This window comes from Odontomachus brunneus, unplaced genomic scaffold (genome assembly GCF_010583005.1).
Source record: "Odontomachus brunneus isolate Ranch 3 - 2012 unplaced genomic scaffold, Obru_v1 Obru_scaffold_157, whole genome shotgun sequence".
Classification (NCBI taxonomy): Eukaryota; Metazoa; Arthropoda; class Insecta; order Hymenoptera; family Formicidae; genus Odontomachus; species Odontomachus brunneus.
In genome coordinates this window covers 72,213-93,470 of record NW_022639607.1, presented here as the reverse complement: position 1 = coordinate 93,470, position 21,258 = coordinate 72,213, and the positions used below count along the sequence as shown (strand labels likewise).

The following is a 21,258-nucleotide window of genomic DNA, read 5'->3' as shown; positions in this document are numbered from 1 at the left end:
CTCTCCACTAAATAATTTCGGAATAAAATGTAGTCAATGAAATAGGTTCTATATTCCTCCTGGCGAACCATTTCCGATACTAAGGTCTTCACACACAAATTGACATAACAGTAACGTAAGACGTATCATAAGAATTGACCAATCATGTTGAGAATCGTTGAACCGTAAGGTCGCCATTTTGATGAATACTCGATCGTAATTGGTCAATTCTTAAGGTACGTCTAACGTTACTGTTATGTCGATTTGTGTGTGAAAGCTCCTACTGACTCTGCGCCTGCATCCATTTTGTATCGCAGTGCATTCGTGTTCACGATGTACGATGATCTCGAGTCTCATCACGTGTCATTAGATGCGCATAGAGCGTAGAGAACATCGATCGAGAAAACGAGAGTGTAGAAACAATTTTTGTGAGTTTCGTTCGTTGTATTAGCTTACACGTGAAAGCACGCTCTACAGCCGTGCTTGCGGTAATTCGACAGCGAAATCGCGGGCGACCGTCAGTCGCGAGCGGCCATTTTGTAAGCGATTCTGATTTTTGATTCCACGCTATGGCAGAGGCCGAGGCGTTGTCACAGAAAAAGCAGCAACCGTTTCACCCGCAGCAACAGCAACTCGGAGCAGGCCCGATGGCGAACATGACGTGGCAGTACCCATCTCCGAACAATATGCATATGTTCCCTCCATATGGCGGGTGAGTTGCACCAGTTTATGTTCAGTCATTAGGATGTTCCAATGTTGCATTTTCCCTTGCCTCAATTCCTTGGTGCAGTCTAGCTTCCGCAAAAAAGATTACTTATAAGTAGTTAATATCGTGTACGCGTGTGCTAGCATACGACGAGATTTATTGGATCTACATTCTTGATCGAGTGGTTAACAAAATGACTCATTCTTAGGTTACTCATTCTTTATATCGCGGGCGCCATTATATCGTTCCGAGCGAGTTGACCATTTCATCGATATAGGGGCTCAATACCATTCAGAATTCGAGTTTTGATTGTGTATATAGCGTTTGAATCTTGAATACATGAGTTTGTATAATTTTAAAAGGCATAAATTATGCTAACTATGCTGTGTCTCAGAATAATGTAGCATTGTGCATCATTGGTTACGTTCAGCGGAGAAAACTGCTTCGCTACCGCTTCGTAGCGAACGTTTCTAATTGGTATGTCTGTCCGGACCTGTTAAAAGTTTAAAAAAATACTTCAATCATGAACATTCGCTACGGAGCGGTAGCGGAGCAGTTTTCTTCGCTAAACGTGACTATTGTGCAGCATATCTGGAGAACATTCTGCAGTAAAGGAGAGGCAGTATCTTTTGTTTTGGTGATTTCTGAATTGGATTCAGTTAAACATAATTTATACTGAAGGCATTTTCTTTTTACGTCGGATATCGGATACAATGTGAATCCTTTATTAGAGCTTGGAATTATATACATAGAATCAATTGAATGTATTAATTATCTTATAATTGGCAGAATTTTGAAATATTTCTAGAATTTTATGAAAATTGAATTGGAAAATATAAGATAGCAAAACATTGTAAATTCAGACAGTGGGGGTATTATTTATCAAACAAATTTTTTGTTTGTGTCCATTTTTAATTGATGACCAATATGTTTATTTATACATTATAGAATAACCCATAGAACTATTACCAAAAATAAAATATGTTCATCTATTTACTTGTCTTGTTACCAATATCTATAAAATCTTATAATTTAAAAATGTTTTTTTCTCTTTGCAGGCATATGTATGGTCCTGGATATCAAGGTGTACCGCACCAAGGACAAATGTTTAATTATTATCCCTCGATGATGCCAGGATATGGTCAGCCTTTTAATCCACAGCAAATGCAGCAGCAACAACAACAGCAGCATCAACATCAGCAACAACATCAACACCAACAGCAGCAACAGCAACAACAACAGCAACAGCAGCAACAACAGAATAACAATCAAACAAAGCAGCAGTTGCATCAACAACCTCCTATACCTGGAACCCCAATGACCCTGGATGATGAATCTGATCTTCCTCCGTTGCCACCTGGTCCACCACCGGCGGTTCAACCATCTCAGCAGCAGAACCATGTACAACAGCCGATGCCTTTTCAAGGGATCATGTATAATTCATTTCCCTACAGCAATTGGAATATGCACAATGATACCTCTCGTGAGTATCACTCTTATGATAAATGAAGATGTGAAACAAAATTGTTACATATTTACTATGAAATTAAAATTTATTTATCTTTCATGATTTTCTTGCTACAAGAATTCTTAAAATATAACATACTTTAATGTTTTAGTAATATAAATGACAAGGATTATACTTTGTTTATTCTTGGTTTTTTGTTCATTCTGTTTGAAAATGTACATTATATATAATTGCTATATAAAACATTTTTTTTTTTACAGAATACAATGGGCAGATACGGTTCAACTTACCGAATAAGAAAACCGGCCTCGGATACACGCCGTCCGGCAATAGCGGTGCCGCGAAGAAAAAGCGTAAGCGGAACAAAAATTTAGCAGCTCAATTCAACAATAGCTTTCAGGGAAACAACGTGACAAACGGATCGTTTATACCAATGCCTACCACGAAACCGGCGGAACTGCCGCCTCTGCCGCCCGTGAAATGCGAGGTGGCAGCGGCGCCACCGCCGCCTAGCGAGGAGCCGCCCGATAGCACAGTACTCGACACTACCACTCCGGCAGTTACCGCTAAAGTGACTCCCAGCGTTGTTACACTACCAGCTACCATCCCTTCTGTAACAGCTACTACCCCTAGCCCAGTGGGCGACTGGCCCGACAGTTTAAAAAACTACGTGAATCGATGTTATGAGAAGTGTAAGACGACGTTTGACAAGGATCAGGTTGAGATCATAATGAAAGGCAAGATCACACGTGCTGCGAACGACGGCTCGCTGTGGGTGAAGGACTGGGATAAGGAGCAATTGCCGTCCCTTCACAGCGAACGCATGACTCTACAAATCGCGAAGTCGCCGCTAAAAATGCCGACTATGGGGAGTTCACTGGTGAACGCAGTGGGGAACGCACAGGGAGGCCTGCGCAAGCCTGGCCTCTCCACCTCGCTCGGGGCTCGGCTTGGCGCGCGTCTCTCTGTGACGCACAGCAGGCGGTCGAGGTCGAGGTCGCGGTCGAGGTCTAGATCGAGGTCGAGGTCAAGATCCAAATCAAGGTCGCGATCCCGCTCGCGTTCTCGCTCACGTTCGCGCTCGCGTTCGCGCTCCAGGTCGACCCGTTCGCGTACACGTAGTCCGCCTGTTCGTCGGTACCGACGGAGCACTTCTTCATCGTCGAATATTAGCGATCGAGAACACGACTACAAGACGTTGAAAATGAAAAAGTCCGCGCGCAACAAGGCCAATCACGGCAGCAAGAAGACGAAGAAGACTAAGCAGGCTAAGTCACATTTCTATAGCGAGTTTGGTTTAACTACAGGCAACGCCGACGAGCTAGGCTCCAAGGAGAAGCTGCAGCAGCGCGCCGCCAGATTTAACAACGGTAGCTCCCGGACGATCAGCAGCAGTGTCATTAGAGACGATTCGGCGGATTTCGACTTCACTGGACTTCACATCGTTGGCACGTGTAAGGATCTAGAGAAGCCTTATCTGCGTCTTACCTCGGTACGTGAATTGACTTGCTATCTTGATCATTTCGATTTAATTTTAATTTATTTTAATACAAGGAAGGACATTATTTTGATTTTCAATTTTAGATTAATTTTAAATTAATTTGCTGAATTCATGCATCGAATACTTATATTTTCTCTTCTTGATTGTTATAGGCACCCGCTCCTTCTGCAGTTCGACCGGTAAGTGTACTTCAAAATTCTTTGGCCCATGTCAAGAAACGTTGGCTAGCCGAGCAGGACTACAGATACGCTTGCGATCAACTAAAATCCATCCGGCAAGATCTTACCGTCCAAGGTATTAGGGATGCGTTTACGGTACACGTATACGAAACCCACGCCCGTGTAGCTTTAGAACGCGGCGATCATGAGGAGTTTAATCAGTGTCAAACGCAGTTGAAGATGCTGTATCAGGATTTCGATGGCGAGAACCGATGCGAATTCGTCGCATATAGGATACTTTACTACATCTTCACGAAAAATACTCAAGGTTAGCAAGATAGTAGCAAGTGGAAGTTTATAACACAGGAAATTTATGCGATTGATATCTTTCAGAATTTAATTATGCGACAAAAAATCCTGAAATCGAATTAATAACGATGATATTTTGGATTTCAGACTTAACAACAATTTTAGCAGCACTCACGCCAGAGGACAAGGTCGACGAATGCATACAACACGCTTTAAAAGTACGCTCGGCGTGGTGGCTGGGCAATTTCCATGCTTTCTTCAAATTGTATAGGAAGGCACCGCGAATGTCTGCCTTCTTGATGGACTGGTTTGTTGCAAGGGAGCGGAAAGTCGCATTGAAATTCATGATAAAATCGTACGTATTAAATATATTCCCTTTATCTATTATTACTTTTCTGGATAGGGTGAAACGTCCAGTAGCCGGCACTCTATTAGTTTTTAACACTTTCGCATAAATTTCATCAAATATTCAGGTGTATGGGAGAAAGAAAATAAATAATAAACATTTAATAAATCTCTATATACCTTAATATTTGATAAAATCCGCACCAGAGTGTCGAAAGCTGGTAGAGTATTGATTATTAGACGTTTTGCTCTATATGCTTAAATTTGTTTCTTTTGAAATGTACAGCTTTATGGTATTTGTTTCTCGTGGCAGTTGTCGTGGCACTTTTCAAATTGGTCAAATGTAACTTTGGTTCGGTTTAATTGTTGATTCTATTTCTTTATTCTACATTATGTTCAGTTCAATTCTCGCGAATTATTTATTTGGCATTTTTTTCAATTCCAAAATAATTATTTGAAAAGTATATATATAATTTTTAACCCTCATTCATAGCATGGAAATTTGATTTTTCTTATTTGGAAAGCGTAATTTGCTCTCTAACGATTGCAAGTATTCAGTCAAGTTTACGATTGGTAAAATTTCTTTAATATTTTCTTTATCTTACGAGAAAAAAGAAAAATTCTCTGGTGAATTTTATTATAATTTATCAGGGGATGTGAAAAATCGAGAAAATATGTCTAAATTTTATCTAAACGTTTTATCAAATGCAGTTTGTTCGCCATTCTTTGACAAATTGGGAAACATGAGCCATGTGTTATAATTATGCAGATTTCTGTTCCAGGACGTCGTAGCCGACAGTTTTTATATAATTATTACATATATTTCTTTCTGTTCCCTATATATAATTGTACTACCACAATTACTCATCGTCTGTGAGGATTGACCTAACCGTTTGCGTTTGTTCTGCTGTTTAGCTACAGGCAAAATTTGGCGGTACATTTCGTCGTAGCGGAATTGGCCTTTGAGTCTTCGGACAAGTTTTATGAATTTGTCAGTGAGTTCGGCTTGGTTTACGCCGATCTCGCTCGACAGCTAATCGACTGCAAGGCGAGCAGTGCTAATCTAGGTGGTTGGTAGATGGCCGCGCCGCTCTACTCTTCTACCTTTCCCTCCGTGTGACGGAAGATTAATGTAGCGCGAAAGAGAGGGTCGCATACTCACAACGCATACGCGTGTGCACACGCGCATGTAAAAAAAAGAAAAAAACGAGAGTATACTCTTCGACAACGCGCGCGCTTTATGTGTATATGCATATGTTCCTCGACGTACTTGGCTCGTGTACGGCGCATATGCATATATATATCTGTATAGATAAACGTAGATACTTCGTTCCGATGCGCTACGCGCGTTTCCGTCAATTTCTCTCGCTTTCGGAAACTTCATACGTGCCGATTCCGCTTCGGAAACGATAATGAGATCATCGTCCCATGGTACACCTCTCCCACCACCATCGGACGTCAAAATGAAGTCGGAACTTTTATTACGGTTCCGGCTGCGAATCCAATAGATTTGTACATAATACTTCTTCGTTCGGTCCCTTGCGCGCAGCTTGTACATATCGCAAGAGGAATAGGCGAATCCTGCCTGAAAGGGGCTCCAATTGTACAAAAATTCAGGATGGACTGTTTCCGTTCATCCGGCGCTACCTCAGTGAAAAAAAAGTTTGTCCTTCCTGAAACAAAAGTGAAATATTCGGGTACAACTCTCCGGGGATCGAATTTGCGAATCACGAAGCAAACGGTGTTCGAGAAGTGAGAAACATTCCCCGCTCGTTCTCGGCTCGACACCAAATCATCATTTCAATTCTTTCCGGTTATTCGTAGCGTTACCCGCACACACGCTTTTACTGCCAGGTGCATGCACGATCGATTTTTCTTTCAACTGCTTTACACGGACGGAAGCTGTAGCCCCGGATCCCCGTGACGAGCCGTAACGGACAGAGGAAGGATAAAAAGACAAGCCAGCCTCTTCACGAAGAGGAGGATGTTTCCAAGAAGATATTTCCGTTCTTCGATTTCACAGTCGAATTTTGAGGAGAAGATACCGCGATGATTGCCGATGGCTCTTACACTCATGGGAGACGGAAAGATCAATAGGAATGAATACCACATTTCGGACAAGTTCGAAGATAATCGGATTTTACCTAGAGAAGGTGAGAGAGAGAGAGAGAGAGAGAGAAAGAAAGAGAGCAAGATAGAGAGAAAGGAGAAGAATGGAACGTTAACAGGACACCGTTGGCTCGTTTCGCGACATCTTCACTCGTGGACTATTTTTAATTAAATGCACTTCCTGCGTAGCGATACAAGAAGAAGGCGTCGTGAAGTCGATGGTAAATGCGGAAGACCGAAGATCAAGTGGGTGGCTGTCGTTCCTACGAGTCTCGTGCGTGGGGTGTGGTACACTTTCTCATCATTGGTTCTCTCCCTACATCGCCGAGTGATCAGTCGTTGTATAATCAACGAAATTGAGAGACGATTAGTAATGAGTGTCTATTGAGCGCGAGATGACGACTCTCTCGACGACGGTGTTGGATCTCTTTTACTCCTTAAGGTTTTTCGAACGGTCGAGAGAGACGTCATCTCGTTTTTGCCACGTGCGTAGAAGGTATGATTTTACTACGTGATTTCATGGACTCGGCAGGAAAGGGAAGATCCATATTGTACGATACTTATTGGGATATGATGTTGTGCATAATAAATTATTTAATTTTCTGACGTTGTACCATTTCTGTTGCGTCGTACTATATAAATCTAGCGCACTCTTACAGAAGATATAGGTTGCGACTCGTTTTCTTACTTCCTATCTCGCCTCGACGATGCTACGTGCCGGTGTAATCAAATCTGTACGACACTTTCGACCGGCTGATTGCTTTTTCCTCTAAGTTTCGCGTTTGCGAATCGCGACTGACGTACGCGCACGGGCGTTTTCGCAAAATCGCCGTCGCGATTAATTATATACCGATTCCCTACATCGGTCGATAAAATAATTTAAAATGTTAAATAATTTAACAATCCATATTAATGATTCATAACGTAGAACGTTAAAGCATTTATATACATAACAATAAACGAAAGCGTCACTTTCATCGTCGGCTCTCTCACCATTAGACAATACTTAAGAACTCTTGGCTCGTCGTTGCAGCCACGTTGAATTACGTCGGGAGCGAACGATCACGCGTGTGACTATTTCTTGTAGCGTACACGTTAAAATGAATTGCTGTCCTTTCACATGTTCAATCATTTCCAAGCGTGTTTGTTCAGATAGATCCGTGATACGTCCCGAAGATCCTCTTTCGATTCGCGAATTAATAGCTGTAAATCTTAATCGACCGCCGTAAGAAATCTTATGTAAAAAATCCACAATACGTGCGGATCGAATAAAGCTCCATTAGTAAAGACGAAAGGAAAAAAAAAATCTTCGGCACACTGTACCGATCTGCACTGCTGGACAATTCATCCTACTTGTCGCTACGATTTTTCGCTTCCGACATTCTAGGAGCCCCGACAGCTTTCGAACAATACAACATGACACAGGCTTAGTCTCCTCGCGTAATGATGCGAGCGCGACCGCTCTACTTTCTTCGATCTCGAAACTGCCAGATCGCAGTCTCTGTATTCGGACGCGGCTTGAAATACCACGTCGGTACATTATCAGCTTCGCTCAAAAACCTCTACAATACACTCGGGACCTACACAACGTGCCATTAACCGGATTAACCCGTTAGCGCCCGGTGTTATCGGGTGGAAAGAATGTTCCGGCGGGCTCCTGAACCGGCTGGAACCCGTTCTCGTTACATTCTGTCAGTGTTCAACGAGGAGTTTCCACCACGCGTACACCGCTTGGTATCGTTAGGTTGAGACATCTAAGCGGGAATAATTCGGTGAAAACTGCATTCTCAGTCAACTAGATCGGAAGATTCGGACGTTAACGGGTCGGTAACTTGTCGTGCACGCGACTAACTCATACGTAGGAACGCGTTCGCGCGGAAGAGATCAACGACAACGAACTCGCGTGCACGAATCGAGTCGCGAACTACATAGTGCGTAAATAGCCTTACGGTATAATATTAACAGCGTCTCTCTATACCGTGTGTGTTTGTGTATGTATGTATGTACGTGTACGTTGTAAGGTAATGTTCCTTGTGTAGTAGATTATGTGTGTGTGTGTCGTGTACAACATTACTGATAGCTGACGTAATACATTAATTCACTTAAATATTAATCAAATAAAAAAAGTGTTAACTATGTTAACGGCGAAATAACGTAGCCCCCGGTAGAAACGAAGTTGGGGATGATCGGCAGCGCTGACCGCGATGAAGGGACAGACCAGGTAATTTGAGGAAAGGAAGGAAATGGGAGAGACAGAGTCCGTTTACACGGAAAGGGACACGAAGCTGTTATACTGAGTGATGTTGCGTTTCAAGATGTCGGCGCACGGACCTAAGACCCGCTCGAACCGTGCCCGGTCAAGTTTCACGCACTTCAACGGGCCCCTGGCCACTACGGTCGCTGCTCGGGGCCTGTCCAGCAGTAACGCTATTTCTCCTGCATTACATAAAAAATAAACACATTATTAACTTAGCCTTTCCGTTTTAGATCCAGTGTAAGCTCGCTCCATTGCGCACGTCAATTTGTATAACACGCATTTTTGCTGCGAAGTGCGCGATTTGGTCTTACCGAAGTAGTCAGATGGCCCTAAACGGCCGACCTCAGCCGGTTCGTCTCCTTCCGAGCGTTGCTGAAGGACCACTGCGGTTCCCTCGACGATTATATAAAAATCTTCGCCCGGCTCGCCCTGTCGGACTATCGTCTCGCCGTCATCGAACGCCACCGGCTCCAGAGCATCCGCTACCGTCAGTCTCTCCCACTTATCCAAGGACTCTGCGAGAACGAGCGTCGAGCATTAGTTGTAGTTTCTTTGCGCGCGTGTAAATTTGACCTTTTTTTTTATGCAGCGTTTCTAGAAAACCTTTCTCACGAAAGGTAAATGTAACAATGAGGATTTCAAGCGAACTCACCCAAAATCGAGACCCTGGAGAGAAACTCCTCGTACATTTTCCGCTTCCTTATAGTGGAACCCATGAGAATCCTGCGGTAGGAGTCCCTGTCGATGCCCCAGAGTTTCACGTCGGTCTTCGCTCTGACAGTCGCCGCACGCGGTGTACCATAGATTAACGCGAGCTCACCGAAACTCCCGCCCTCGCCGATTGTCGTCGCCAGCTCGCCGTTTACGAAGATCTCAACTTCGCCTTGGTCGATCACGTAGAAGTTGTCGCCTTCGTCGCCTGAAGGAGCACGCGAGTTTCTCTCAGTATTTGCATTAGTTAAATATTGAAGTATTAAAATGCAAACAATTGAAGAGGAATTTACAAAAATTATTGCAAATAATTACAATAATTGAGTAAGATCCAAAGTAAACGAATGTTCGCAGATTGATCGCGAAGAGATGTTGAGGACACTTCGGATTGCAAAGGATTAAGAATTCACGAGTCGGTCACCTCGATCGAACGGGGGACTTCGATCGTCGGGCGCGCGTGCGATTACCTTGACGAATGATCGCCTCACCGGGCAGGAACGTCACGGGGAACATCGCGTCAAATATGTCGGAGCGTTCGTTCTCGTCCAGGTGCGCGAACAACACGTTCTTGGCGATGGCCTTGCTCAAGGCAGCCATAGTCTTGTAGTCCTTCGGCACGACCTTCTTGACGTAGCTGGTTGCATCTTCCTCGGAGACCGGCTCCGCCGAGATGCCGCCGCGTCGTCGCGGTACTTGCGGACCCTGCTGACCCGCGGGCATATCCTCCGTGTCCTCAGGACTCGTGGCGATCTGCTGCTTGGCATCGTGAGCTTGTTCCTGTACACGAAAATAAGTATATTTAGGGCTCCTGGCTACTCGCCGCGACTATCTTTATTTATAATGTCGGAAGCGAGAAAATGCATGCCCAAAATTCTTGCGGACTACGTGAAAATAAAAAGATATATCCAAAAAATGACGCAATCGATTAAGCACAAAGTATGCTATAATAAAAATATGCTCAATCGACTGCGTCATATTTTGAATAGGTCTTTTTATTTCAACGTGTATTGGAATTTGGAATTTTGAATACGCATTTTCTCATTTCTGACGTCAATCAAGAATTCTGTGGCGAAGGATCAGAAACCTTAAAATTAGGAATTAATCTCTTTTGTGAACAGTTGCGAAACTGTCGAAGTTCCATTGAGTTTTACTCCTCTTGACCCACATTTCCTTGTTTTTAACTTTTACGAGACTTCGATGTCTGATCTGGTATAAAAATATAAATATCTACGCGGAATATGAGGAAAAAAAGAAAAATAGAAATAATAAAATATGCATCGTAAGTGGTTTCTGGAAGCATTAAAAAATTTAATAAGAAATTAAGCCAAGTCAGCAGCCGATCGAGTAGCTTAATCTACAAGACGTATTATATAATAGGTTTAGACTCGACTGTATATAGGGTGTCTCAGAATACGGAGGATAACGTGTTACTGTACGCATCGTGTATTATTACTTCGTCTCGCATCGAAGTGGCGCGTCGCGGCGAGCGTGGAACGTCACGAGATGCTATTCGCGATCGCGGTCATTGCATTCGGCATATATTAGCCTAATTAATTCAATTTGTGCAGGCTCTGATCAGTCTAAAAGCTTCCGCCCTCCCCTTTGCATCGGTTCGGCATAAAACGGAACAGTGACGATTTTTAATTGATAGAGCTGACCGATTCCCCAAACGGATTTATTTCCGCGAGGATTGGTTATCGATTCGCCCGGTAAATTATGTAAAAACTTTCATCTCGACGACGCGATAAATAGTCGTAAAATCAACTTTCCTTTTTAATTTACCTATTCGCATGATTTTGCCACGTTGATTTTAGAGTTATTTGCTAACTTTGAAGACCAAAGTGTACTTTTAAGAAAATTTTACAAACATGCTTCAGTGATCTGAAGCGTTCTTTGAAGTATCCCTTTATTTGAAAGTGATATGTAAGAATATTCAGTGTGTCATTTCTCGTTTCTAACATCACAATCCAACATGCCTGGGCCGAGTATCCAGGAGCCTTAACAGTCGCATTATCTCCGGTCACGTCGTCTCCCGAATTCACTGCAGTTTCCATCGGGTATTATTTTTAGACGCACGAGCGCACGCCGAAAAATTAATTGCTGAAAGTTATCGTTGTCACGCGTGTGTGACATCGCTACGTCATGAGAATCAGAGCGTCGCATGTTGTATGTAACGCGTGGCTGCGAACGTGTTAAGGTCACCGCGTCGTCGCACACACAAAACATATATACGTACACGCGCGTACTCCAGTTTCGTCGTCAGGCGTAGGTCGTAATTGTTCGACGGAGAAAAAAAGAGAGGAGGTGCGAAAATTAATAATTCGTTACGTACGGACGTGCGCCTCCCTCGGCGACTGCCGAGTTTCGAAAACTCGGATGTGCACTTGGTGCGCGTACCATGAAATTACTGTTAAAATTATAAATTATATAGGTCTCTGTGGGTAAAACTTTACACACCATACACACACCGCCGTGGTTCATGCGAGCGATGCACATCGTCGGAACGAGAGGTGAGTGAATAATGCCATAGGTCAGTTGGCGTTTTCACGCACGAACGCGCCGTTCTCCTCCTCGTGGCGACGACGCCGGGCGTCGTCGGACGTTGTGCGCGTCGCGCGCTCCACGAACACGTACGAATCGCCGCGGCTCGCGCGTTTCCCCCTTTTAATCAGCTCGCGATGCATATGCTAATGCGCTCGTCGCGTGCCGCCACCGACAGTATCAGATTGTAAATTAACGGTGAGAAGAGAATGAAAAAAAAAAAAAAAGAGGAGAACTTCCTTCTCCCCGACTAAAGGCCGAATTCTCGAGTTCCGTACACACCGATCGGTATGTGTGTGTGTGTGTGTGTGGAAAGATCCATGCTCGCAGCAAAACTCTCAATTTTTGTTCAAATATTTTCCCTCGCGAAAATTGTCTCCTATATTGAATGATGTTGAATGATACGGAATGCTGGTACACGGAAAGAATGTTAGAGATTTTTTCTTGTTACAAAGTAAGAAGAAATTCTTTTCAATTTCATCGTGTTTTTAGTAGTCTAGGAGGAGACTGTCATTCAAGAGTGTTTAGAAAGGTCTATTTTGCTAAGGAACATAGTAGATGTAGCTGGGAACACATCAAGTGTTTTAATAGTACACATTTTTCACAGTCCATAAATTATAAGTAGTATATGAAACGAAAGGGTAGAGTACATCATTGCAGAATGTTGATGTATCCCTTCTACATAAAATCATATAGTAATGTTTACTCTACTTTTGAAAGTTAGAAAGTATACTTTTGAAAGTTTGAGCGAAAAATGATTTTAAAAGATTGCACTCGTAATTTTCGCATGAGACGCTCTGTACATGAGACGTCGTGTTAGATTCCAGTCAAAGTCAGTGGAATCAACGAAGACATACGCTGTTACACAATCTCTAGTCAATGATGATATACAGCCACCGGCTGCGACCCATAAGTGCTTCACGCACACGTGCGCGCTTGCACATGTACACACAAACGCGCGGCATCCACACATCCTTGAATACACTCGTGACACACGAGGGATATCTTATGTATCGTTTGTGAATCCTCATCTCACCACTCGGATGGCGCCTCATCTCGACGCGAGAGTGTCTTTCAGGCTGAGGCCTCTAATACGCAACACGCGGTTCGCGAATGACATAGGCGAAATATTGTCGAGAAAAAAAACACATATTCGTTGTTTTATTTTCGTGAACAAACAACTCCAAATTCATACTATTATATCGCGATGAGCAGAGGAGCGTGGTGATCCTCGAATCATCACGAACGCGTCACCTGTTCGACGAACATTTCACGAGCACACATCGATTTTTCTTTCTCAGTTTCCGTCTTCCTAAAGTATTTTCCGCAATTTTTGCTCTCCTCTTTCCACGATTCTCTGCGGTCGAGATGAAGACCCGGTATAAAAGGATTGTAAATAATACATTTTTACCTTATTTGTCCGGAAAATTACTTTTCGCGGGAAGACTGTTTACACAGCGAACGAAGCGGTATGTTTGGAAAAGACCGTAGATGTTATTTGCGAAACACGAAACGAGAATATCAAGTATCTTATCTAATCTTCCGAATAACTGAAAATAGTTTTGTTTAACATTTACTTTTTTTACATATGCGAATTTTTTATGTCAGGCCTTCGTCCCTAAAAATGCGAACGTGACACGATCTCAGCGGGAGTCCGCCGCGATGCGAGATCACAAATACTTCTTGGCACAAAATTACAAGATTCCGTTGGACGAAATCCATGCCAAAAATTGGAAGGATGAAGAGCGAAAAATATGAAAACTTTGCTGAAAACTGAGTCACGCGGTCGATCCCCCGGAGCCGCGAGCGGGTTAATTGCGCAATAATTTTTCTCTATACAAAAGACCAAAAACAAAATGACCAAAATTCTGTTCCAGTTAACAAGATTTGTGGTTAATTAGAAATTTTGTTAACTTGAGCAGAATTCTGGTAAGTTCAGCCGGAAATCTGGCTCGTTCATATCTCATCACACATTTGGTTAATCCAACTAATTTACTTTTTCGTGAGAGATCGGGGAAGTAAAGGATCTTATTCTCAAAAAATATCGCATACGATATTTCTATGAAAAACTATAATACACATAACATGAACTATAGCTTTTTATAGAAATATCGTATGCGATATTTTTTCGAGAATAAGGCCCCAACATTTAGATTTAGTGAAAAAATATGCATTTTTCGCGAGGTAGAATTCTCAGTGACAATGTGCACAAAATTATGAACATTCACTACGAGACATACAGCGAGAGATTGCGAGCGTGTTATTTTCCGCGACGTAAGATCTCGCAAAGGACGTGCACGAGATGTCACAAGACACATAATTAAATTAAAACACGGAACTCTCCATTGACGATTAACGCGATCTATCGTCTCGGGATCGATTCTGCGCGCGCGTACGTAAGCTTTGATGATGACGCTCGGCGCCTTCTCTCGTACCTCGTTCATCGTTTCTTCTTGATCCTCCTCTTCTCACTATCCGCGTTTCTCTCTTCACCTCGTCTTCTGCTTTCCGCGAGTGTTAACTAACACCTGAGAAGCGGCCGGTTTTCACGACAGCGTGCCGTAGGTCGGCGATCTCGCAAGTCCTCGCGGACGCGAACGTGACGTACAGAAGAGGAGATCGTCGTCGCACTCGCGATCTCGCGCCTTCGTCGTCTCGGCTCGTCTCCACGGCCTCCCGTCTCCTTCTCCCACCCGTTTCGCGATTTTGTAAGGCCTCGGACGGAATCCAATTAGAAGTTGGAGGCGATCTAACGCGCGTACGACTCCGCCGTCGGCGCGACAGCGTATACTCACTACTGCTCGTCCGCTCGCTCGTTGCCGCCGTTCTTGCCGCCGCCACCACCACCGCCACCGCCGACGCCGACGCCTCCAGCGCCTCTGGACTCGGCGCCGTGCGGATGGATGTGCTGAGATGTTGTCCCGTAGTTGTAGTCGGTAATTAAGGTCTTCCGCCCGCGTCAACGCGCGGTGAGGACGGTAGATCGATTTGCGACGACGAAATTTTTCGGGAGCTCTTTGGCTCCATAACGAGAAATTCGCAACATAAACCGTGCTGAAGACGATATCTCTCGGGTATAGCTAGCTTGGTATCGCTGCTCGTACGAGCTTGTAATCAGCAACAAATCCAATGACGGGGAGAATTGAGAGTTGCAATATTAAAGCTTCTGGTGCCTCGCCGCGAGACTCTCGACTGATGACGTCAAAGGTGCAAAAATACATGCTAAAGATTATTGCAAAATACGTTGAAATAAAAAGATATATCTATAAAATGACTCCTGCAATCGGGCACATCTGTAAAATAGTCCGAACGTTTTCATTTTGCCCTAACAATCAATAAATTACCGTGAAATTAACGTGACACGCAACCTATCTATTCTAACGATTTTGTCACGTTAATTTTACGGTTATTTGTTGATTATCAGAATAAAAGGAAAGTGTTTGGACTATTTCACACAATTGTTCGATCGATTGCAAGAGTCGTTTTATCAATACACCTTTTTATTTCTACATATTTGGAAAAAATTTTAGCGTGTATTTTCTCGCTCTTCTGACGTTATAAATCAAGATAACCGGCGAGAGGCCACAAAATGTACCTCCTTTTTAAACTAAACTAACATAATATTTTTTCAGGTCTTGCGGTTTCGCACAAGAGTCCCTCGACGAAGCACGAGATTCGCGATGCTGGTCCACGTCGGCACGGAGCATCGATCCGCAGTGACGACATTTTTCAAGGGCCTTTAGTCCATAAAACTGCGAGATTGGTAAATAGACCACGTACAAGACGATACTTGGGCTATCAACCTGGTATCGCTGTTCGCACGAACTCCTGGCGGTCGGTAAAAGGACTCAATTAAGGAGAGAGAGAGAGTTGTAATATCAAGATTCAGACCCTTTCCTCCTTTTTTCAATTAAACTAACATAAGTTCTTTCCAGGTCTTACGATTTTGTACAATGCTGTGCTGGCGCAATCGTCAAGGCCCTAAGCTTGTAAAACTACGAGATTGGCAACGTAGACCGCGTAAAAGGATATTATACGGGTATCAGTTTGGCACTGCTAATTTTTGCAAAATACGTTGAAATAAAAAGATGTATCTATAAAATGACGCTTGCAATCGGGCACATCTATAAAATAGTCCGAAAGTTTCCTTTTTGCTCTAACAATCAATAAATTACCGTAAAATTAACATGACACCCAACTTATCCATTCTAATGATTTTGTTACGTTAATTTTATGCTATGAGTACGCGATTGGTAGAGAAACTCAATTAGTAAATAAATTAAGAGTTGAGTATTAAGATTCAGAATCCCTCTCCCTTTGTTCAATCAAAACTGACACAATGTTTTTTTTCAGATTCTGCAGTTCTGTACAATACTGCAATCGTCAAACTACAAATCTGCGGTGCAGGATCACGTCGAAAGAGAGCATCGATTTTAAATGTCCTATTTCGAGTGTGTCGCCGTGCAATGTCATGAGCTCGGTCGCAATCAAATTGTACGCAGGATATTACTTCTGAATGTAAAGCTGAAGCTGTTAGGACTCAGGAAACACGCGTTATTCCACCACGACAACATCGAGGGGAACATCGACGGCAGGAAGAAGAGCAGTGGCGACGACAACGATGTCGGTGGCGGCGGCTGGATTCATTCGGTCGCGGCCTTCCACATTTTTGCGGATTGCGCTTTAACACGCGGCTACTCTCGCGTTCGTTCTCTTTCTCTCTCCCTCCCTCTTTCTCGACTAAGGTTGCGTCTCGTTATATTTCGAGCATGCTCTATGTTTAGATCAGCTGTGCCTATATATCGTGTTCTCTTTCTCGCTCTTTCTCACATGTACACACACACATTCACTCATACACACAATTGCACACACAATTCTGAGCCGTTTCAACCCCCCTCCCCCTGTGTCATTCTCTCCTAGTCGGTCGCGCCGCTTTCTCCTTCTTCCTTTTCCCTCTCTCCTTTGTCGCGCCCTTTTTCAAGACTAAACAGGGCAAAGTAGAAAGCGTGCTCCGCAAACAGGCAAGCTCCGGCAAGAAATTCGCGCAGTTATTTTAGGGTAAACATTTCTGCGGAAACGCGACGCGCCAGTATCATATAAATTTTCAACGGACCTCCCCCGAGACGAGTATCGCGGTCGATTCTTCGTTCGTCGAGGCACAGTTTCTGCATTAGCGACGCGACGAAATCTCATTCTCTAATTCCGGATGGATTTTGCCCGAGCGGATTTCTAATTCGAGGATCCATTACGAAGGTGCGTCGCGTTGCAAATCGCACGTTCGTCCCTCGTGCGCTCTCCACCCTTCCCTTCCGATCCTATTTTTATATTTCACGTATTCTCGATCCCTCCACATTTCGCATTCGCGTCTCGACCGTTCACGCGCTCGTCTCGCGATTATTATTTCTCCCCGTGGGCAAATCCTCGCGTATCCTCGCTGCTCCGACACGAGACTTCTACTCCGGAATAGATCTCTCGTATTATCTTCGTCTAACCGCCACCCTATCTCTCCGCCCCCGCCTACTTCTTCCCCACAGTCATTCTCTCCCACACGCTGTTTTTGTCGTACACCGTGCAAGTACGAAAGGCAAATACAAATCCGCCGTCCCGCGCGTCTCCCTTCCAATCGACGGTATCGTCAACGTGCGATGCTGCACCGCGTTGCACTGTCACGGTGACGCGCGCGTACCGGCTGCATGCGATAATGGAAACCCCCATCGAGGAAAGGCACCCTTGCGGAATCCTAAATCGCGGTCGCATTATACGGGCGGAGACCATCAGTCTTGGCCGAGAACGAGATCGGGAATAATCGTATTTTTCTACGAAAAGAAGAAACTAGGACGGAAAGAAAGAGAAAGAGAAGAAAACGTATGAAAGAAAGGAAGAAGAACCGAAATTGAGATGTGTTCATAAATCTACGTAGGAAAGGGTCTCAGTTTGTATAACTGAATGGGGACGCGTAAGCTCGGTGATAAGAAATAAGATCTCTGTTATTGTGACCGAAAACATTCGTCTGAATATTTAGTACTGTCCAAACTCGGTTGAGATCACTCAGAATAATTGACTCAGAATAATTGAATAGAAGAGCATCTCTCGCTACAGGAATTGTTCTGTTTCCATAACCGAGTTTTTACTTGGCCTCTTTAGGCGGCAGAAAATTCTGTTACACTACCGGAATTGTTTTACTCGTCTTTCTCTTTGTGAAAAGAGTACATAGGAACATCCCTCGCAGCTCGTGCTGAGAATTCAAGATCGCGGTCGCGGTCGACTTCGCGGTGTCGGCTTCGTCGCGTGATTCCAGCCGTCGACGGTCCGCTTTACGTCAGCGGTGTGTCAAGCGTCGCTTATTTTTGGCGGCCGTTTCTTCCTCGCGAGCAGGCGTGTCGATTTTGGTCGTTCGTTGTGTAGAGAATCTCCGATTTCCGCGTATATACACACGAAGTCGCGAGTTCGTGTGAATGATTGTAGTGGTGGTGGTGGTGACCCCCGAGGGTGGCCTCGCGACGTGGCGTGGCACAACGCGTTGCTCGTGCACGAACGCCGTGATAATTACTACCATTACGTACACTAAATGGGAAAGGTAACAACGGAAGGTCTCGGGTACCCGTGGAAGCCGAATCAAGGGCATCAAACCCCAACGGAGGCAACAGTTCGGGAAATGTCATCGGGATTAGATTGATTGATTAGATAGATGTCCAACCTTTCAGTGAACTTTCAGTCACGTTTATTCCGTCACAAATGCATCCGAAATGAAACACTAAGCGCGTTAATTGGATATCTTCCATTCTGTTTCCTTTTCTTTCGTCGACTTGCGCGAAAGAAAGAACATTCTTATTTAAATAGCAGACTATTTAAATTAGGTATTTAAATAGTAGACTATTTAAATTAGATATTTAAATAGCTAATTTAAATAGTCTTTCAAATGCAAGATGCAATTTTTATGCAGAGATGTGAAAATTAGAAAAATTTTAACTTCTTTATTGATTTGATACGGCCGCCAAAAATAAGCGACGCTTCTTAATTGTTCTTTTTAATAAATGCCTAATTTTAATATTAATTTGACATTCCTTATAGGTTTAAAATGATAATAGGTTGATCATATATTGATTACATATTGTATGACAAAATTCCATAAATAATGACAGATTATGTCACGGAAATAAACGTTATTTATTTCAAAAATAAATTTTCCAATATATTTTTTGTCAGTGCATAAGTAGCCCACTTTTCTATACATAAAACAATGTACTTTCGCAAAACTTACTTTTACACAAAATACATATCTTACAACAGAATCTAATGTAATACATGATATATTTGTTATTATTTGTATAAGTGAGTTATGCAATATGTAATACAAATTTATAGTCATTTTAAACCTATAAGAAATATTGATAAAAAATTGTAATATTTTCTGAAATTAGGCATTTATTGAATAGAACAATTAGAAAAAATTAATGAAAAAATAAAAATTTTATTCTAGTAATTTTTATATCTCTATACAAGCGTAATGGATAGTAAAAGTGTTAATTTAAAGCTTTTACTTGTCGTTGCGGATAATAACATGTGTGAAAGAATGTTCTGAGGGAGAAAGAAGAACAGAGTATCAACGAACAGTTCCTTATATCGGTAGCTTTGTCAACTATGTCGGTACATTAGGTACCAGAAGGACCGCACGAGCAAAAGATAGCGGTGGCAGCACTGGCTATATGCACGTAAATTACAACATTATCGCTGGTGGTTAAATCGGTACCATTTGATACGTCCTTGTGTTGTGTGCAGCGGTAAACATTCCTCACGGAATATTGACTCGCCGTATCGCGTTATCGAAAAATTCCTTCAAACCTACCTCGGTCTGCACTTATTGCTCGCGATTATTATCCACGTTAGTAGATAACGTGCCGTGTTTTCTCCTCTCGGGTTGTTACATAGTTTACCGAAGCGCGAGAATGCAATCGCGATAACGACATTTCTGCATTGAATGCATTCAACGCGAATTTTACGGTATAAAACGCGAGATAAGCGATACATCGACATGGCGTAGGGAAAGATTGCTTGCATACACAACACGTATACACACATATATATATACATATATATCACTACAACCGTATATTATTGCGACGCGTTTCCCTCAAATTGTTCAGGCAAAATTAGGATCAATTTATGAGAAACGTGCATAAATACGTTCCGGAAGGATTCGGAGAAGGAAAGGCAATCTCGTGAACACGCCTGGTCGTCCTGTTCGAGGAGCCTTAGTCCTCGCGAAACGTCACGTCACGCGAGTATCGACGCGAACGTTGCACAACGATAAGGTTATCGTGAACGTTATCGTCGTCGCGATCCCACCGCGACCGATCGGCGAGACGCGCGTCGCGAGGACCACGACGTCAGCCGAGACGATGGGAATCGCGAGCACGTCGCAGCGGATACCTCGGCCAGGTTAATTGGATGCGATTGCAGCGAGAGATTGGCGTTTCGCGCACTCACCCTTTCCAGCTTCTGGAAGTACTCCCGAAGGAAAGAGATCGGGTTTTCGGGCCGGCCCACGCACAGTTGCACTATACAGTCTTTCAAGACTTGTTGAATATTGTGTCTCTGCACGTATTCCTCGCACTCGCGTAAGCTCTGCTCCTCCTCGAGATTCGCCGCCATATTGATGATGCACGGCGCGCCGCTTTATCGGCGATATGTGTGTGCGGCCGCGACTCTCTACGACGTAGCGCGACCCTGGCTGGTTGGCTGACTGGCTCGCTCGCTCGCTCTTTTCTACTCGAGCGCGCGGTCTCTCTCTGGAAACGGTGAGTCGATCTTGATATCGCCACGAATACGAAGGGAAAACGCGATCCTCGAGGCCGCGGTCGCGCGACGATCGCCGTGCCACGGATCTCCCTCACATAACCTACGACACCAAGAATTCAATGGAAGTCGAGCGCGTTTGACTCACTGCCACGACTTCCAACAAACTCGAATTCCGACGCAGCGATGGAGCTCGGATGGCCGACCTAATCGCGCCAGAATAACATGCTCGCACGTGACATCGCGAATACTGACGATTTTCGTACCATCCGGCCTCACGGGAGGGCAGGAATTCCGCAGGTTGAAGTCGCAGCGTTGCCTTGCGCAGCAAGCGCGCTTCAAAATCCGCGCGCCCGCTCGCGCATGCGTGGCCGACGG

The 21,258-nt window shown here is 43.8% G+C and overlaps 2 protein-coding genes across 5 annotated transcripts; one reads left to right on the top strand and one right to left on the bottom strand.

Annotated features, from left to right (window-relative positions):
- The first annotated feature begins 248 nt into the window (after positions 1–248).
- On the top strand, positions 249–7,178 carry LOC116850856 (leukocyte receptor cluster member 8 homolog). 3 transcript variants are annotated; one of them, XM_032829613.1, is made up of 7 exons: positions 249–407; positions 556–691; positions 1,744–2,168; positions 2,414–3,645; positions 3,807–4,140; positions 4,269–4,476; positions 5,382–7,178. In XM_032829613.1, the coding sequence occupies exons 2-7, from the start codon at positions 627–629 to the stop codon at positions 5,542–5,544; spliced, it is 2,427 nt and encodes an 808-aa protein (XP_032685504.1). In that variant the 5' UTR covers positions 249–407; positions 556–626; the 3' UTR covers positions 5,545–7,178. The 3 variants fall into 3 exon arrangements, 2 of the variants coding, with proteins under 2 accessions (XP_032685504.1, XP_032685503.1); XR_004379455.1 differs by having other exon boundaries at positions 274–691; positions 5,382–6,619; positions 6,765–7,178; XM_032829612.1 differs by having other exon boundaries at positions 274–691.
- LOC116850859 (cAMP-dependent protein kinase type I regulatory subunit) lies at positions 7,152–21,144 on the bottom strand. Of its 2 annotated transcripts, none has more exons than XM_032829620.1 (5): positions 20,572–21,144; positions 10,011–10,320; positions 9,485–9,751; positions 9,144–9,347; positions 7,152–9,011 (listed from the first exon to the last, which is right to left on the bottom strand). In XM_032829620.1, the coding sequence occupies exons 1-5, from the start codon at positions 20,734–20,736 to the stop codon at positions 8,839–8,841; spliced, it is 1,119 nt and encodes a 372-aa protein (XP_032685511.1). In that variant the 5' UTR covers positions 20,737–21,144; the 3' UTR covers positions 7,152–8,838. The 2 variants fall into 2 exon arrangements, with proteins under 2 accessions (XP_032685511.1, XP_032685512.1); XM_032829621.1 differs by lacking the exon at positions 20,572–21,144 and adding an exon at positions 14,520–15,330.
- Positions 21,145–21,258: the final 114 nt, after the last annotated feature.

What these genes read in the sequence shown, in the direction of transcription:
- LOC116850856 (XM_032829612.1), top strand. Translation starts at nt 549, where the DNA reads ATGGCAGAGGCCGAGGCGTTGTCACAGAAAAAGCAGCAACCGTTTCAC. An exon ending in TATGCACAATGATACCTCTC is followed by an intron (nt 2,169 to 2,413) that starts GTGAGTATCACT and finishes TTTTTTTTACAG; the next exon opens with AATACAATGGGCAGATACGG. An exon ending in TTGAAATTCATGATAAAATC is followed by an intron (nt 4,477 to 5,381) that starts GTACGTATTAAA and finishes TCTGCTGTTTAG; the next exon opens with CTACAGGCAAAATTTGGCGG.
- LOC116850859 (XM_032829620.1), bottom strand. Translation starts at nt 20,736, where the DNA reads ATGGCGGCGAATCTCGAGGAGGAGCAGAGCTTACGCGAGTGCGAGGAA. An exon ending in ACTTCCAGAAGCTGGAAAGG is followed by an intron (nt 10,321 to 20,571) that starts GTGAGTGCGCGA and finishes TTTCGTGTACAG; the next exon opens with GAACAAGCTCACGATGCCAA. An exon ending in TGAGGCGATCATTCGTCAAG is followed by an intron (nt 9,752 to 10,010) that starts GTAATCGCACGC and finishes GTGCTCCTTCAG; the next exon opens with GCGACGAAGGCGACAACTTC.